General features: G+C 45.1%; 1 protein-coding gene across 8 annotated transcripts in view; it reads left to right on the forward strand.

The window, feature by feature from the left end:
• The window catches only part of MAPK8IP3 (mitogen-activated protein kinase 8 interacting protein 3), a 62,176-nt gene that overhangs the window by 15,042 nt on the left and 27,665 nt on the right, over positions 1-19,469 (forward strand). For 2 of the 8 annotated variants that reach the window (XM_040439304.1, XM_040439308.1), the window contains exons 2-10: positions 4,738-4,858; positions 6,626-6,696; positions 7,407-7,498; positions 10,289-10,312; positions 14,113-14,257; positions 17,796-18,030; positions 18,521-18,623; positions 18,699-18,817; positions 19,217-19,228. In XM_040439304.1, coding sequence (XP_040295238.1) covers positions 4,738-4,858; positions 6,626-6,696; positions 7,407-7,498; positions 10,289-10,312; positions 14,113-14,257; positions 17,796-18,030; positions 18,521-18,623; positions 18,699-18,817; positions 19,217-19,228 — 922 coding nt within the window. The remainder of the gene's footprint in view (positions 1-4,737; positions 4,859-6,625; positions 6,697-7,406; positions 7,499-10,288; positions 10,313-14,112; positions 14,258-17,795; positions 18,031-18,520; positions 18,624-18,698; positions 18,818-19,216; positions 19,229-19,469) is intronic. The other 6 variants (XM_040439305.1, XM_040439312.1, XM_040439310.1 and 3 more) reach the window with 4 other exon arrangements.

Genomic DNA, 19,469 nt, shown 5'->3' on the forward strand with positions numbered 1-19,469 from the left:
TAACGGTACGGTTATAATTAGTTCAATTAGAGCGCCTTGCGGCTTGTTTGGCCACGTTGTACTCAAACACAGAGTGGCTGCATCACAACCGCTATACTACTGCGCTGTGTAGTCGTACCCTCAGGCTGGAGCTACAGCTAGACATTTTTTTATCACTTTTAATAGATTTTAACTGTGACAGCGGCAGTGAACAAGATTGTCTACAAGTCAATTTACCGCCTTGGACGACAGCTGTAGCTCAGTACCTGTCACCTCCTAAATGCATGTAAACCCGGCTCCTTCACACGACCCTATTAGGCATCCGCATCTGGTTCACATTTTTTTTCGGATAGCACATGGACCCATTCATTTTGATTGGTTTGCAAAAAAAACTTTAATAAATGGACAGCACACGGATGTCCTCTATGTGCTTGTCGCAAATTATAGAACATGTCCTAATCTTGTTCGCATTGTGGATGAGAATCATTACTAGTGACTGGAGTGAGATGCGGAGTGCACACGGAAGGCATCTGTATATTGCAGATCCGTGGTTTGCGGACTGATATACAGATGCACTCATGTGCAAGAGGCCTTAGGCCTCATGCATACGACCGTATCCGTTTTGCGATCCGCAAAACACGGATATGGACTGTGTGCATCCCGCACTTACCTCCGTCCCTGTTATAGAAATGGCTATTCATGTCCTCAAAATGGACAAGAATAGGACATGTTATATAATTTGCGGAACGGCCGCATGGATGAGGACAGCACACTGATGTCATCATAGAAATGAAAGAGTCCCCATGGGATCTGCAAAAAATGCGTATTGGATGCGGACCGAATATACGGTTCTGTGCATGAGGTCTTAGGTTGTCTTCACACGTGCCAGATTTTGTTGCAGGACATTCGAGGCTTGCAGAAGGCCATGTGCTTGCCACCAAAACAACCACATTCAGATGAATGAAACAGATTTTTCGGAAATTTTCTGCAACAAAATCTGCCGCATGTGAAGGCGCCCTAAGACTAAGGGCTCATGCAGATGGCTGTTGCCCGGCCGTTCCGTGCATTAGGGTCCGTGATCCATCCGCACCGCACAAAAAATAGAACAAGTTCTATTTTTTTTTGCAGTGTGGAGGCACGGAGAGGAACCCCATGGAGGCACTCCGTAGTGGTTCCGTGCCTCCGTTCCGCACCACTCCTTCCGGATTGTAGATCCATTCAAGTGAATGGGTCCGCATCCGTGATGCGGTGAGCACACGGCCAGTGCCCGCGTATTGCTGACCCACTGTTTGCAGGCCGCAATAGGGCCACTGCCAGCAACGCCCATGTGCATGAGGCCTTATCCCTTTCATTGCAGCTGAACTGCAATACCAAGCGCAACCCGCGAACAGGACAGGAAAAAAAGGCTGAGTTTTTCTAATATTGGACAACCCCTTTAAGACTATAAATGAGATGGGACAGGAATGAATGATATCCTAGAAATGGAAATTCAAGAACTGTTGGAGCATGAACAATGGGCTTCAGGGCAGATCAATGCTTTTGTATTTCCACAGTTCATTCAGTCCCCAAAAATCAATGTATTCAGGTTTAGCAGGAATGCTCAGTGATATTACCGGACCTGCTGATCGGCAGGCGATCAATACCGAAAACGATTACTGCTAAATAGTGGTTTTAGAGCGAAACTACAATCTCGGCAGCAGCAGTGTGCATGTCAAGAACTGGTCTCTAGTCAGTGGATGTCTCTGCTATTTCCAGACTAACCTCCAACTGATATGATTGACCATATTAATATATGTCTCGCAGACGTTATGGGGATTATTTGTTCATGTTGTATTATTTGTTGTATGGTGTCATTGTGATTATTTCCCTATCTAGGTTCTAGCAGTACAGTACCATTACCTCCAGCCCACTGGTGTTAATGAGTTACTAGCTTTTAGTTTTACTACAGGCTGTAAAATGAGATGGTTTTCTGACCAAGTCTGCTGACATCTAGTGGTCAATAAGAAAACCTTATTTTCATACTGATCTACATGATGAAATAAAATGAATAAAAGGCAAATAAAAAATATGCCTCCTCCTTTCAGTTCATGCACGCAGGTGTTTTGTATGGAGCCATAACGGAGCACCGACGGAAATGCATTGGGTCTTTAAAATATGGGAGGAATATGGAGCGTGGAATATTTGCATGCTCCATAGGATGACGTATATGCAAAGCTTCTCAATTCTAAAAGCATTGCTTCTGTGGCAGAATAACATGGTGCACACAGTACCAATTGGAGCCCGTACGGCGACACACATTGCAGTGTGTTGGGTTGGCATGGCTGACTAGATTACTAGTGGAGTCCCTACAGAAGTCCAAAATTGTGAAAGATATACTATGACTAAAGTTACAAATACCTGTTTTAGCATAAAGTCCATGGTGCAGAACGTGCCAGATTTATTAAAGGGATTGGCCATAGACCCTACAGGGAAATTTCTTAATCCCCCCTCTTAGCCTCCAGCCAGGTACATAATGATCTGATACTCTCAGCAGTAATTAATGCAGGAGCATCAGGCACTTAGACACCTGTCCAATGGTCACAGGGGCCGCCCTGAATTCAATGATATTGCTGTCCTCAGAATGATGATGCAGCTTCATACTGGCGGGCAGGCGGCAGTATTTTGTGCTGCACTGTGGTATCTGGTTCTGCAGGGGCGGTATTTTGACCTGCACTACGGTATTGCTGTTCCCGCCTACTTCTGCTGTCCCGCCTTCTGTCAATTTAGACCCGCCTACAACATGAGGCCACTAAGTTTTTTTTCAGCCCACCCCTGAATAAAAGGATTATCCCATGATTAATGTAAAAAATTAAAATCAGACATCATATAGTCCATGACAACCTCTTTCTAACAAAGCAGAACCAACCCTGTACCTTACATGGTTACAGAGATCTCCCCATTCACTGCTCCAATTCCTCTGCTAGATTTATTTCAAGCTGGCATCTTAGGGGGCTTGCCCTTTCTAAGAGGGTATGTTCTGTCTGCTACAGCAGAAAGATGGAACTGAGCGTGTGCGTCCACCTCAGTGGGGGTGGACAGAAAAATTATAAAAAGAGCAAACTGCAGGTGGAGCTATACAGATAGATTTCAGGGAATAACTCAGCGGATGTGCCAATTTTTAATTACATGCAATTACAAAGGTATCTAGGACCAGGTGCCGGTTTGAAATCTGTAGAATACTTTTTATGGGGCAACTCCTTCAAGGGGCATAGGCCTCTTAATTTGGTGCAGAGGACCCGCAATTAAAATTTACACCAGCTATGGTGTAATTTATGCAAGTCTCTGGCGTAAATGATAGTAAGGGCTCATGCACACGAACATATTTTCTTTCCTTGTCTGTTCCTTTTTTTGCGGACCGTATGTGGAACCATTCATTTCAATGGGTCCGCAAAATAAACGGAAGTTACTCCATGTGCATTCCATATTTCCGTATGTCTGTTCCGCAAAATAATAGAACATGTCCTATTATTGTCTGCATCACGGACAAGGATAGGACTGTTCTACTGGGGGCTGGCCGTTGCGTTACGCAAAATACGGAATGCACACGGACATCATCCGTATTTTTGCGGACCGCAAAATACATACGGCCATGTGCATGAGTCTCGAGAGGTGATGCACCCTCCCACTAAGCCCTGTCCATTTTGCCTCTTTTGAGAGAAGTAAAAAATTGCAAATTACGCCGCCACTACGGTGTGTGCCATAATTTACAACTTTTTTTTTTTCTAATGACACAATAGTGGCCTAAAACATTCGATAAATGTCCCGGGTTGGGTCTCGTAAGCCACTGGTGGCCATGGATGTGCTGGACTTTCAGCAGTTTTAGTGAAGGCGGTTGTTACTTTGCTTGCTGTTATATTGTTACTATAGTTGTACTGTTACTATTGTTATATTGCTATACTGTTACTGTTGTTATATTGTTACACTGGCTGTAGAAATTTTCATGCCTTTGTGTGCCTTGGGCTTCCAAAACCACTGCCCTTAGATGAAATATCACCCTGCGGCTATGGGTTGGGGGTACTTTGGTTGCCTCCTACTACACCCCTTTAGTTGTGCCCTATCAATGTAGAGTAGAAATAAAGGAACGGCTGCAACGTGACAGTGGCTCCGTGTTTTAGGCCTAGTTCACACGACCGTATGGCTTTTATTGTTTTTTGCGGTCCGTTTTTCACGGATCCGTTGTTCCGTTTTTTGAGTTCCGTTGTGTTTCCGTTTCCTTTCCGTTTTTCCGTTCCGTTTTTCCGTATGCCATGTACAGTATACAGTAATTGCATAGAAAAAATTGGGCTGGCCATAACATTTTCAATAGATGGTTCAGAAAAAACGGAACGGAAACGGAAGACATACGGATGCATTTCCGTATGTGTTACGTTTTTTTTGCGGCCCCATTGACTTGAATGGAGGCACGACCCGTGATTTACGGCCAAATATAGGACAAGCTCTATCTTTCAACGGAACGGAAAAACGGAAATACGGAAACGGAATGCATACGGAACACATTCCGTTTTTTTTGCGGAACCATTGAAATGAATGGTTCCGTATACGGACCGTATACGGAACACAAAAAAACGGCCCGTACACTCGCAAAAAAAACGTTCGTGGGAACTAGGCCTTAGACTGGTAAGGTGTGATCTGATTGGTCGCTATGGACGAGATCTTCAATCTCCATTTTTTTGGACTAAAATGGATAATTATTTTACATCAATTTCCTCTTTCTTGCAGAAATTTATTGAATTTGAAGATGCGCTGGAACAGGAAAAGAAAGATCTACAGTGCCAAGTGGAGAGTCTGGAATTCCAGTCCCGGCAGCTGGAGCTTAAGACCAAAAACTATGCCGACCAGAGTACGTATTCACTAAGCGTCCATGTGTAAATCCAGCATTATTATTATTAGTCATTTTTTTTCCAAGAAACAGCGCCACACTTGTCGATAGGCTGTGTATGGTATTACACCCCTACCCCATTTACTTGAATGGAGCTGACCTGCAATACTAGACACATCCTGTGAACAAGCGCGGTGCTGTTTCCCAGAAATAAAAACAGACCTCTTTCTCCAGTCCAGAAGACAAACACTTTAAGCTGGCCACATAAGATAAAATCTGCTAACTTTGTCAGGATCGGACAGTTTTCATGCATATGGGGCCTTCTGACTGTCCCCCGACAGCAGACAGTGGAAGGAGGGATCTGATATGTGAGAACACGGAAGATAAGCCATTGCCAGAGATGCCTGACAGTAGTTTATTGCTTCTCCCCACTGAAATAAACTTGCATGCTTGACAGCCAAGTGTGCCGGTAGTTGGGGAAATCGGGAGATATTGCTGCCAGCTGAAAACTATGTCAAGCCTATGGCCAACTTTAAGGATCTGTGATGTTTACGTAAACTTTAAGGCCTCTTTCATCACGGGCGTCACGTGTGAGGGCCGGTTGGGATGCGGGTGCGTGGCGGGAAAATCGTGCGATTTTTGCCTGCAAGTGGGGTGAGTTTTGTATGCGATTGCGTTGCGTTCTTCGTTTTTTTTTCCGCGCGAGTGCAATGCATTTTGCACGAGCATGAGAAAAAACTGAATGTGGTACCCAGACCCAAACCCGGACTTCTTCACTGAAGTTCGGGTTTGGGTTAGGTATTCTATAGATTTTATTATTTTCCCTTATAACATGGTTATAAGAGAAAATAATAGCATTCTTAATACAGAATGCTATGTAAATTAGGGATGGAAGGGTTAAAAAAATTTAATTAAATTAAACTCACCTTATCCACTTGTTCGTTCAGCCCGGCTTGTCTTCTTTCTTCTTATTTGAGGACCTGGGAGAAAAGGACCTTTTAACCCCTCCATCCCTAATTTACTTAGCATTCTGTATTAAGAATGCAAATATTTTCCCTTATAACCATGTTATAAGGGAAAATAATAATGATCGGGTCCCCATCCCGATCGTCACCTAGAAACCATGAGTGAAAATCGCACCGCATCCGCACTTGCTTGCGGATGCTTGCGATTTTCACGCAGCCCCATTCACTTCTATGGGGCCTGCGTTGCGTTAAAAACGCACAATATAGAGCATGCTGCGATTTTCACGCAACGCACAAGTGATGCGTGAAAATCACCGCTCATGTGCACAGCCCCATAGAAATGAATGGGTCCGGATTCAGTGCGGGTGCAATGCGTTCACCTCACGCATTGCACCCACGCAGAAAACTCGCCCGTGTGAAAGGGGCCTAAGGGTCATATATTTGTTTCGCCCATGAATTAGGAGCACCACCAGAAGTCCATGCGCCTGGAGTAAAAAGTACTCCTGCCCCTGACCAGGTGTAAAAGATAGTAAATGTGTTGTGCCTTTTTTTTTTACACCAAAAATTGGCGTAGCGCCCGTTGTAAGTAACCCTATGTATCCAAAGCTCATAATACACATGGATCCATTGTGCCCCTGGGAGAAAAACTAGCACCAGACGTATGGGCCGCTGTTCGCTATGACTAAGCCGAGTGTGCATGTGTATAGGGTTCTTGCCCCCTCAATGTCCATGGACTATAGTCTGATCATTGTGTGTATACGCATAGGGATAAACCTTATATTGGTAACTTTCCTTAGTCTTCGTGCTGACAACCATATTTCAGTTTCCAGACTAGAAGAGCGAGAATCAGAAATGAAGAAAGAGTACAATGCCTTGCACCAGCGACACACTGAGGTAAATGTGGGGGGGGGGGGGGGGGGGGATGATGAAAAGTTTTTTTTTTCTCTCTCTTAAAGGGTATCTTCACTATTTTAAAGTTATATGCAATATTTCATATCTTGTACGTATCCTGAGATGCAGCTTGTATTATACTCCAAAGCTGCATTCACCATTCTGTTGGTCGTTATTCGGAAACAGTCAGCAAGCTTGTCGTAAGACACACACCTAAAAGCTGAGCTCGTGTAATGTAGCAGGACCAGGGGCGGATGGCTATAGACCCTAAAAGGAAACTTCTCGGTGGTCTGATGCCCAGGAGGCCGTCTGAGCCCTCCTCACAGCCGGCCAGTGGCAGTTTATGGGGATGTATTTTGTGATGCACTACTAGGATATTTGGCTCTGTGGTGGTATAATGTGCCGCAATATGGTATTGCTGGCCCTGCCTACTTGTGTTGGCCCTGTTTTCTGTCAATTTGGACCTGCCTACAACACGGAGCCACTTTAATTTCTCCTATGTTAGAGTTTTTCTATATTACAACTAAAAATAAAAATCACCAACCCCATTTTGGTGTAGACATTAAAATCAGCAAGATTTAAGCTCTGAAGCCAACAGAATTGTGAATGCAGCTCTGGAGTGTAACACACATGATTACTCAGGATTAGTAAAAGTAAAGTAGTGCATGTACAAAGTTACGTGTACAAATCCATCTTGCAAAATCTTCTCACAGATGATCCAGACATATGTGGAACATATCGAACGCTCCAAACTGCAGCAAGTTGCTGGGAACAGCCAGTCAGAGGGTGGCGTCACGGGCAGAAGGTGCGCGTTTAATGACATGTATCGTAACGTTTATTTGTAATGTGTTGTAATCCATATACTACATCACCTTAAAGGGGTTTTTCGGGATTTTAATATTGATGGCCTGTCCTCAGGAGAGGGGTCCGACACCCTGCACTCCATCCAGTCAGCTGTTTCAGAGTAACCCCGGTGCCAAAAGTTGGCTGCAGAAGTGCACTGCTCCTTTGTGTGTAATGGACTGAGCTGGTTAGCCCAGCGTCACTCCCATTGAAATGAATGGTCACTGGCTCCGTCCACTACACAAGAGATGGAGCTATGTAGTTCTGATACTGACCGCCGGCGCTGGAGCAACTACAGAATAGCCGATCATAGGTGTGCGGGCTGTCGGACCCACCGCTGCTCGGATAGTGATGGCCTATCCTGAGGACAGGCCGTCAATAGTAAAATCCTGGAAAACCCCTTTAAAGGGCATTTTGTGGGGTGCTTCTCCTTTGGATAACCCTTTACATTAATGGATCCCAATTTTTAGCTTCACAGTTTATATATGCACTGCGGGGAGTGGGCTGTCCGGCAGCAAGTGGTATTTCCGAATGTACAGACCCTGTACATTGGCACATTGGGGTAAATTTATCAAAACTGGTGTAAAGGAAAACTGGCTAAGTTGCCCATAGCAACCAATCAGATTCCACCTTTCATTTTTCAAAGGAGCCTTGAAAAATGAAAGGTGGAATTTGATTGGTTGCTATGGGCGACTAAGCCAGTTTTCCTTTACACCAGTTTTGATGGAGTCCTTATTGGTCTATATCAGGCATGCTCAACCTGCGGCCCTCCAGCTGTTGCAAAACTACAACTCCCAGCATGCCTGAACATCCTACAGCTATCAGCCTACAGCAGGGCATTGTGGGAGTTGTAGTTTTACAAAAGCTGGAGGGCTGCAGGTTGAGCCTGGTCTATATTATTAACCCTCCATATGGTGCCTATCCATTGTGTAGGGGGGGATCCAGGAAGTATCTCACTCCTTCCATGTTTGCCCAGTCTAAATCATTTTCCGCATTTTATCTCTCTACTATATGTACACAATAGGGTAGATGGAACTGTTGCCTATAGCAACCAATCACAGCGCAGCTTTCATTTCCCAAAGTGCTCTTGAAAAATGAAAGCTGCACTGTGATTGGTTGCTGTGAGAAACCATGACAGGTTTCCTTTTACACAGTTCTCCTGAATCTGCCCCGTTGTTTTTTTACCTGTATGTGCCCATGGCTGACAGTGATACTGCGTTCAGTGACACACGTGCATGTTGGTCATTGGGGGCGCTGTTTGTGTAAAAGGAAGTGATGGACGAAAAAGGATGTACAACTGGCTTAATTGCCCATAGCAATAGCAGCCAATCGGATTGATCCTTTAATTTTCCAAAGGAGCTTTGAAATATGAAAGGTGGAATCAGATTGGTTGCTAGGGGCAACCTAGACACTTTTCCTTAGCACCTGGTTTCATAAACCTCTACGTATGTGTAATAAAAGGTGCAATAGACTAAAATGAAACTCTCATTTCGCAAAGCTAATTTTTTTTTCACACAAAGGTATTTTATATGGCGTTATTCTGTACCGACAGATTACATTCTGTGTCACAAAGTGGCGTTTTTGGGTCACAAAATGGTATTCTGTAGTGCAGAATGGTATTATGTATTTCAAAATGGGATTTTTTAGTAAAAGCACATTTGTTGGCACGTTTATGTTGAATATTGTGGCACAGAATGGTATTTTTTTGCATAAAATGCGTATTTGTGATACACAATTATGTCTTGTGACAGCTGAGTTTAAAAGGATGGTCCCAGACTCCATTCCTCAAGAGGTTATCCCATGACTAATGTAAGAAATGAAAATCAGACATCTCAGTCTAACAAAGCTAGAACCAGCCCTGTACCTTACATAGATCTCATATTGCTCTGCTAGATTTATTTCAAGCTGGCAGCTCAGGGGGGCGTGTCTTTTTTGCTGCAACTATCTCCCTATCACAGCTTGGGGGGTGTCCTTTCTGCTGCAGCTCTTTCCCTGTAACTGTACCAGCTTCTAACAGTAGATAGAGCTGGTGGCAGTTGAAGGATGGAACTGAGCATGTGTGTCCACCTCAGCCATGTAACTGAAGTGGACGGAGAAATAAAGGAAAGAATAAACTGCAGGTGGCGCTATACAGATACATTTTATTGAATAACTCAGAGGCTATACTAAATTATTAATTACACGCAATTACAAAAAAGTATTCAGATCCAGCAGCTGGTTTGAAAACTGCAGAATGTTTTTCATGCGACAACCGCTTTAATACCTATCCACGATATAGGTGATAGGTGTCTGACCGCAGGGACCCCCACAGATCAAAGAGGAGGGGGGAGGTCTCGTCACCCTTGTTTTAATAAAGAAATGGTCATGCATGTGAGTTGCTGCTCCATTTCAAAGTCTACTGGAAGGAGGGAGATAGCAGAGTACAGCGCTCAGCTATCTGTGTCAGTCCCATAGACTTTGAGTGAAGTGGCAATGCGCATGTGCGACCGCCACTTTATTCAAAAGGAGGACACGCTCTCGTGGTTGGTGGGGGGTTTCAGCGATGAGTCCACCAGCCATCAGATACCCAGTTGGTTGCACACAGCTCCTAACCACCGACATGCCGCCATTTCTGAGTGCGACACCACTGTCACGCTTGCCTGTTTGCACATTATTACGCATGAACTGGACATCTAACCGCTGTTTTCTTGTCTTGCTTCTCGTGCTGTGGCCGCTGTGTGTTGGGTGTTTTGTCTGTGAATTCTCACTGCAGTCACCGCCAGTCATGGAGGAAGAGGTAAATGTCACTGTCACTCACCCGCCTACGTGTTTACTCACCTGGTTATCTTTCAGTCGTCATGCTTGTTTTTTTCCCTCCCAAAAGGAACGTCCCACCGTCACAACCGTTTCTTCTTATTGTTCCCTTGCATCTAACCTGAAACATGGGGCAACGTTGCAGACAATTAGTTAAAAATCTCTGATTGTTTTGTGTCTGCAACTCCTATGCAGACCTATGTGTTACCATGGTAACAGACTACAAACCAGCCCAGTGTAACCTGATTGCGCAATCTCTTTCCTCTGTCTTCTACATCTTAGGGTGGGTTCACACTAGCGTTATGGAGTCCGTTATGGCTTTCCGTAATAACAGGGTTATAACGGAACATAACGGAATCCATAAGACGGAAGGGCGGATCAGTTTTGCTGCCCATTGACTTGCTTTATGACGGAATGCAAAACGGACACCTTTAAAAGGCATTCCGTTTGCACTCCGTCCTAATAGAAGTCTACGGGAATCAAAACGGATCCGTCTGGTTCCCGTTATGCAAGACGGAAAACAAAGTCCTGTCGACAGGACATTGTTTTCCGTCTTGCATAACGGGACCCAGACGGATCCGTTATGTTTTCCCATAGACTTCTATTAGGACGGAGCAAAACGTAATGCCTCTTAAAGGCTTCCGTTTTGCATTCCATCCTATGGATTCCGTTATGTTCCGTTATAACCCTGTTATAACGGAAAGCCATAACGGACTCCATAATGCTAGTGTGAACCCACCCTTAAAAGGGTTTTCCTAGATTTGCATGCCGATTACCTATCCTCTGGATAGGGCACCAGTATCTGATCGGTGGGGGTCCGAAACCCGGGGCTCCGCTAATCAGCTGTTTAAGAAGACACCGGCGCCACGGCCTTCTCTCAGCTCACCAAGCACAAGTGCCGTACATTGTATAGCGGCTGTGCTTGTTATCGCGCTCATCCCCATTCACATCTATGCGGCTGAGTTGCGCCTAGGCCATGTGACCGATGAACGTGAAGTTTGAGAAAGACGCAGCGCTCACAGAAACGCAGATGCCTTTTCAAACATCTGATCGGCGGGGGTCCCGGATGTCGGACCCCCACTGATCAGATACTGATGACCTATCCTGAGGATAAGTCATCAGTATGAAAATCTCGGAAAAACCCTTTAAGGCCTCTTTCACACTACAGTATGTCCATTTCAGTGTTTTGCGTTCCGTTTTTCACGGATCCGTTGTCCCGTTTTTGGGTTCCGTTGTGTCTCCGTTTCGGTTCCGTTTTTCCGTTCTGTTTTTCCGTATGGCATATACAGTATACAGTAATTACATAGAGAAAATTGGGCTGGGCATAACATTTTCAATAGATGGTTCAGCAAAAAACGGAACGGAAACGGAAGACATACGGATGCATTTCCGTATGTGTTCAGTTTTTTTTGCAGACCCATTGACTTGAATGGAGCCAAGCACCGTGATTTGCGGACAAGAATAGGACATGTTCTATCTTTTCACGGCACGGAAATACTGAAATACTGAAACGGAATGCACACGGAGACACTTCAGTATTTTTTGCTGAACCATTGAAATGAATGGTTCAGTATATGTTCCGTATACTGAACTCAAAAAACGTCCAGTATACTGAACGCAAAATACTGTAGTGTGAAAGAGGCCTAAGCCTCATTCACATGTCAGTGATTAACGGACTTGTGCTGTATTTGTTTTCCACGGACAGCATACGTACCCATTCATTTTAATGTGTTTATTCACACATCTGTGTTTTAGAGCGGTCCCTGGGTCTGTGGTTTTGCTCTACTTTGGGTTCACGGATCTATCGCGCCCATTATATCCTGTTGCTCAGTGAAAAACACAGATGCAACACAGGTGTCATCTGTGTTTCATGTATCATTAAGTGGAAATGCTCTGAAAATTAATTTTCAGCTGTGGAGTGTCCGTGGAACACGGATGACACAAGGAGAGCTAAAAACAGACACACAGACCAAACACGGATTCTTCACGGAAATCTTCACATATGAATCATTGACCATCTTATCACGGATTTGATCACGGACACGGATGCGTTAATGAGGCTACATTCAAATGGCCGTATCCTTTTTGTGGTCTGCAAACCACAGATCCGCAAAATGCGGATACCGGCCATGTGCATCCTGCACTTTTCACCGGCCCCATTATCAAAGTGACTATCTTTGTCCGCAAAATGGACAAAAATAGGACATGTTCTATAATTTGTGGCGTGGCCGCACAGATGCGGACAGCACATGGATGCAGCCCCATAGAAATTATTTTTTTTGCGGATGGCATGTGGACCGAAAATGCCACGTGAGTGAGGTCTTACATTAAGTACGTTACTAAGATGTAGGAGTTGGATAAATGGGAGTATGACTGCAAAATCAGACTACAAAGCGTTTGTTTGTAGTCTGCTACCATGGAGACATATACTGTAGCTCTGAGTAGGAGCTGTTGACACAAAACAAATGCAGATTTTTAATTAAGATTATTAGTGAATTTGCTAAATTTTTCATTTTAGATGCATTGAAGCAATGCAAAAAATGGAGGAGTTGGGCATAACTAGTTTTGCTTTTGTAGTGCAGTAGTATTGGTTCCAATTTGGCCTCATGCACACAACTGTATGTATTTTGTGATCTGCAAATTGTGGATCAGCAAAATACGGATACTATCCTATTTGCATCCGCATTTTTTTAGGACCTATTGACTTCAATGGGTCCGTGGTCCACATTTTGCGGCCAAGTATAGGACACGTTCTATCTCTTTGTGGAAAGGACATGCGGATGCGGAATGCACATGGATCATCCATGTGCTTTCCACATCCATTTGTCCGTTTTGCAAAAAGATAGAACATGTCCGCCAAATGCAGACCACGAACTCAGTGAAGTTAATGGGTTTGCAAAAAAAATGCAGACGGCACACGGACCGCATTTGTATTTTGCAGACTACAAAATGGATGCGGTCGTGTGCATGAAGCCTTAATTAGTGGGATACATTTCCTTCAGTATGAGTACATTCATTCACGCCATGTGGGTAATTTAGGCTAAATGCACACGATCAGGATTGCGTGCAGATTTTCTGCGCTGATTGGCATGCGGAAAATCCGCACCGTAGGTCATGCACATTGTATTCTATGAGAATTTGAAATTCTCACGTACACGATGCGGATTTTGACCTACGGTGCGAATCTTAAAATCGGCAGCATGTCGATTTTTATTTTTATTTTTCCTGTCTGGATTTTCTCCATTCACTTCAATAGGGACAGGAAATTCCGCACCAATTGATGCGGATTGAGCGCACGGATTTCCCTGCGAACACCTGCAGATTTCAGTGCGGATTATCTGCACATAAATCCTGAACGTGTGCATTTACCCTTAAAGGGATTCTATCCCCTATTAATGTGCAGGATGCATCCAAGAAGCGGAAGAGGCAGAATGTCTGCAACCCGCTTTCCAATCCATGTGATACTGAGACGCAGGGCTTCTAGCACCCACCCTCCATGATGGGCATTTGGTTTGGATGCCGAGGAGAGATGCAGAGGTGGCCATGCATGCATGTGGTTCTCACTTTTGTAGTCTAAGGGATTTCCAGATTTCAGTGCAGAGGACCATGCATATACACAGCCACCTCCACTGCATGTGGCTGCCATAGGGGGCCAGGTGTGGTCCCAAATTTTTTACCCGTATCTCTCCATCAACCTCTATCCAGCCCCTCTAAGAAATAATGCTTTGTGCTATAAGATGTTCTTTCTTTCTTATTTCCTATTTTTATTCTTTCTCCTTTTAGCCGAAAGGAGCGCCCAAACTCTCTCAACGTCTTTTCCCTGGCGGATGGAATGGTACGTGGGCAGGGGGGCGGCAAGATCACCCCAAGCTCGGACCACTGGCACCTGAGTGACCTCAGCCAGCTGAAGTCCAGCTTCAGATACAAGGTTGGCTCAGATATTCATGGGACAAGGGTTTCCATGTCGTTTCATTACCAAATCCATCTCATCCATCCTTGCAAAGGACACCTTTATGCTCCATTCACACGTCCGCAAAATGGGTCTGCATCCTTTCCGCAATTTTGCGGAATGGGTGCGGACCCATTCATTCTCTATGGGGACGGAATGGATGCGGACAGCACACAGTGTGCTGTCTGCAGCCGCAATTGTGGAGCGCGGCCCCGATTTTGGGTCCGCAGCTCCGCAAAAAGACAGAGCATGTCCTATTCTTGTCCGCAGCTTGCGGACAAAAATAGGCATTTCTATGGGGGTGCCGGGCTGGTGTGTTGCGGACCCGCAATTTGCGGGTCCGCAACACACCACAGACGTGTGAATGCAGCCTAAATAGGAGGTGATGTGGCTGTTTTGTCAGATAGGTGATTGGAAATCCTGTAAACCCCTTTAAAGAAGAGCTGCCCCCCATGTCTGGTTTAGTAACTACTTCCATTCCCCATGTAATAACAATTCTGGAGCATCTTTTCATTCAACTTCATGTTGTTCCGTTCCCCAGTTATTGCTTCTAGACGTTTATTAATGAATCTGCAACTGTGAGTTATCTTCCCCGACTTCGAGTAGGAATAATAGAGGGATAAAACAACATAGAGTTATATAAACAGATGCTCGATGATCTTGATTGTCAGAAGTGGTGACAGGTCATGTTAAAAGGAATCTGTCACCAGATATCTCTCAGTGAACCCATCTGACATGGGAGATGTGTGCTTGTCAGCTGAATCAAATGCTGTTGGGCCCATCTTGATCGGTGGCTGCAATGTAAAGAAATCAGCGTTTTTATAACATACAAATTAGCCCATTGGTGCAACCAGGGCGGTGCCGTTGCACCCAGAGGCTCCGTGCACTCACTTCTAGCCTGCACTCCCACCACTTTGACAGGGTTAGGCCTTATGCACACGACCGTTGTTGTGTTCCGTTCCGCAAAATGGGGTTCCGTGATCCGTTTCCGTTTTTGTTTCCGTGTGTCTTCCTTTATTTTTGGAGGATCACCAGACATGAAGGAAAGTAAAAAAAAGTCTAAGTCAAGTTTGCCATGCAAATGATAGGAAAAAAACGGACGCGGACGTGGGTGACAATTTTCCCATTGACTTGAATGGGTCCGCAAACCGTTTTCCATGAAAAAAATAGGACAGGTTATATTTTTTTGGACGGACTGGAACCACGGATCACGGACGCGGATAACAAACGGTGCATTAGCCGAGTTTTCAACGGACCCATTGAAAGTCAATAGGTCTGCAGAAAATCACGAAAAACGGAACAACGGACACGGAATAAAACAACGGTCGTGTGCATGAGGCCTTAGGCCGTGAAGCCGTAATCATGCCTGGCCCTGAAATCTCGCACCTGTGTGTTTGACTATGTGATAGGTGCAGGCGGAATACGGTACAGAAGAATGCTGGCACATGCGCAGTACAGAATCGCATAGTCGAAAGCGCAAGCGTGATTACATCTTCACCGCCTGGCCCTGTCAGTCTAAGTGGTGAGAGCGCAGACTAGAAGTCCGTAAGCGGAATCTTTGGGTGCAACGTCACCGCCCTTGTTACACCAAGGGGCCAATTTGCATATTATGAAAACACCAATTTCTTCACATTGCGGCTACCGATCAAGATAGGGCCAACAGCATTCGATTCAGCTGATAAGCATGCATCTCCCATGTCAGCTGGTTTGATTGAGAGGTATGTGGTGACAGATTCCCTTTAAATGATAAAATTCTGTCAGTCAGCAGCTGCCACTAGAGGGTGCTCATTGCACAGAAATGTGTAGAGCAGCAGTCGACTCCCTCTAGTGGTGACAGACCTTTGTTGCCTCAATATCTTCTTCTGAACTGCTCAGAGGGAGCAGGCTGGGTACTAGGTCCATGATTGGAGCTGATTTCATTTAGATATTGGACCATGCATACAATATTAAACATGTCCCATACCCAGAATCCTTTGCATTACATCCCATCCTGTTTGTCCAGTGATTTTATATAGCAGGAATATGTTCCTTTAAGGTGCAGCCATCTCCATTTATAATTTACATGTTACCTGTCAAGTCTTTGGTTCATTGATTCCACTGGTTATCATAAGCTGAATGTGAATATTAATCCAGTTCATAAGATGAACGCTCCGCTGTATTTTTATTTAGGCTCTAATAGCCAATATTTGTACCATCTGAGCTAATGTAGTGAACCAGTCCCCATACCGTGCTTAAAGGGGTTGTCTCACTTCAGCAAATGGCATTAAGCACAGTATTCTCAGGATAGGTCATCAATGTCTGATTGGCAGAGGTGTGGATCCACACAGAGTAGTTAATGACAGCCTTTCCTAAGGATAGGCCATCAGTATTGAAATTCCAGAAAAGCCAATCGTTTTTAGTGGGTCTAAGCCTTTTCGTCAGGAACCTATCATCCTCAAGAATATTAAAGGTAGTGTATCACTATTTTTATTTTTTGGTGTGCACACTGGCCCCTGGAGCACACAATAGGATGATATTTTCATTTTATTTTTTTTGTCAGCTTTGCCGGTTAGACTGGGATAAGGTCAGCAGAGTCATCTCATTATCATTAGAGGCTAGGAATTAAAGGGGTTTTCTTGTAATTAATACTGATGACCTATCCTCATGACACCCAGGATCCCTGCCAATCAGCTGTTAGAAGAGGCTGGCGCTCTGTGAGTACTTAGGCCTCTTTCTAGACCTCGTGACATCACCATATATTGGTCACGTGGCCTAGTTGCTGCTCAGTCCGATTGAAGTCGACGGGGCTGAGCTGCAATACGGCACTGTGCTTGGAGAGATGCCTTGAGCCAACTGCACTCACCAGAGCTTCGGGAGCGCGGCGGCTCCCTGGAACAGCTGATCGGTGGGGGTGCTGGGACTCGGACCCCCGCCAATGTGATAATGATGACCTATCCTGGGGATAGGTCATCATTATCATTTCCTGGATAACCCATGAAAGGTTACAGCTGTTTTACTGCTGGAGACCTAGATAAGGCAAAATAGTAAGAGCCCATTTATATGGACCTACACACACACAGGGCAATAATTGGGAATGTACCGTTCATCCCCCATCATTGCCCATTCATTCTGCTGCATTTACTTATTTTACTCACCTACTTGCAGCAGCTATCCCCATACAGATTTATGGTTTGTCAGCAGCTCATCCCTGTTCACACAGGGCAAAGTACTGCCAACATGCGTTGCGATCATCGAAGAACAAGTGCTGGGTGATCGGTGGCATCTTTACACGGGGCAGTTATCGGGAGCAAGCATTTGTACAAACGTTCGTCTCTGACAACTGTCCAATCCTCGGCCTGTGTAGAAGGGTCCTAACAAGATTAGTCCCTGTATTCAGCTCCCCTGTTATTCCATGGTCTCTGGGGTGGGAGGGGGGTGGGGGGTGCTATACTCATCACAGAAGTAGTGTCCTCACCAGATATCACTATATGTAATGAATTATGGTGTCCAAGTTAATATCTATATTATCTTCTGCCAGGATGAAATGTCAGAATCTGGCCAGTCATCAGTGGCTGCCACCCCAAGCACCACTGGCACAAAATCTAATACCCCCACCTCATCCGTCCCGTCGGCAGCTGTAACCCCTCTACATGAGAGTCTCCAGCCCCTCCAGGACTATGGCATGACTAGCAAAAGCAAGAGGTCACGTGAGAAAAGGAACAGCCACAACATGGAGGTCCAAGTGACCCAGGAAATGAGAAACGTCAGTATAGGTAAGAACATCAGGGAAACCATTTTTAGTAAATCTATGTCCAGGGTAGCAGGTATGCTAGCTGCTATGGGGCCCAACAACTAAGGAGATCCATCTTCACTCAAACAGAGGTGACTATGAATGATGGAAGGGCCTCAAAGTATCTTATACTGATTGGTTGGGAGGAATGCGTGAATCAGCTCTACCATATTATAAAGTTGGCCAAGTAGTCCATCTTGGCCAACCAGTGAAGTATTCAATGCGTGTGGAGGAGGGGGCATGTAGTTGGTACACAGTCCCAGTGTTGGTTCATGCTACCATCCCCCTTCACCCATTAGAGGAGGTTATCCATAGAGAAGCCACATGGGTCCAATGTTAGCTGGTGCCTCCCTCTCTATACACCCTTCTAGCAGCTGCATGTGGTCCCACTGTACCCCTAGTTTCTCAATACCTAGAATGTCCTACATGCTACCAAAGATGATTATAATACTAACGATGAGGCTCTCGCACAGGCATGGGAAGCAGCGATGAATGGTCAGACGTCCAGGACATCATCGACTCAACCCCAGAGTTGGACATGTGCCAGGACCCCCGACTAGAACGCTCAGGGACGAGGTAGGAACTCACATATTCTATATTATAAACCACTTGATAATTCGGTGCTAAGTTCGATTATAACCTTTCCCCCAGCCCTACTCAAGGCATTGTGAACAAAGCCTTTGGAATCAACACCGATTCTTTGTACCACGAGTTGTCCACGGCTGGGTCCGAGGTCATCGGAGATGTTGATGAAGGAGCTGATCTACTTGGTAAGGATAGAAAGGACTTTCACGTACATGATTTTCTGCATGGACTTGTGTTCATATTAATGCTGTCCAAATGCAGTTGGCTTACGTTGGCTTGTACTGGAGTGGGCCTGTACTATCACCATGTGAAAGTAGCTGCCGTTTTTGGTGGTCAGAGTATTGCAACCTCATTGGACTAAATGTCTCATGTGACCCATGGACATGGACAACTTCTAGTGCTGAGTCAGTGCTGCTGTGGGCACCAGTGCATGTGGTGGAAGTGCCGTTCCCTTGCATGTCCTACTGTTTTTTAGCATAGTGCTCGTATTATGTTGGTTCTAGCACTGACTGACCCGGTCTTTCCCTCTGTTTCCCTTCTCTGCCCCCCCACCTCCCTCTCGTGTCTCTGGATGGTCCTCGTAGGAGAATTCTCAGGTGTGTATTCTTTATCATTACGACTTCTGTCTAATTCCTCAATTTTTCCTAAATTTCCCATCTAACCCCTGAATGAATGGCGTTTCCCCATTTCTGGCTGGCGATGGCTTTGACTAATCAGCCCGCAGTTCACTTGCTTTTTAGTGGACTATACGTAAGAACTGGCACAGGGCCCGACGTACATTTGTAGGAAGTATGTCAGCATTGTTTAAAGGGCATTTCCATCCGAAATAATGTTAAC

The sequence above is a fragment of the Bufo bufo genome, chromosome 7, assembly GCF_905171765.1.
Source record: "Bufo bufo chromosome 7, aBufBuf1.1, whole genome shotgun sequence".
Lineage (NCBI taxonomy): Eukaryota > Metazoa > Chordata > Amphibia > Anura > Bufonidae > Bufo > Bufo bufo.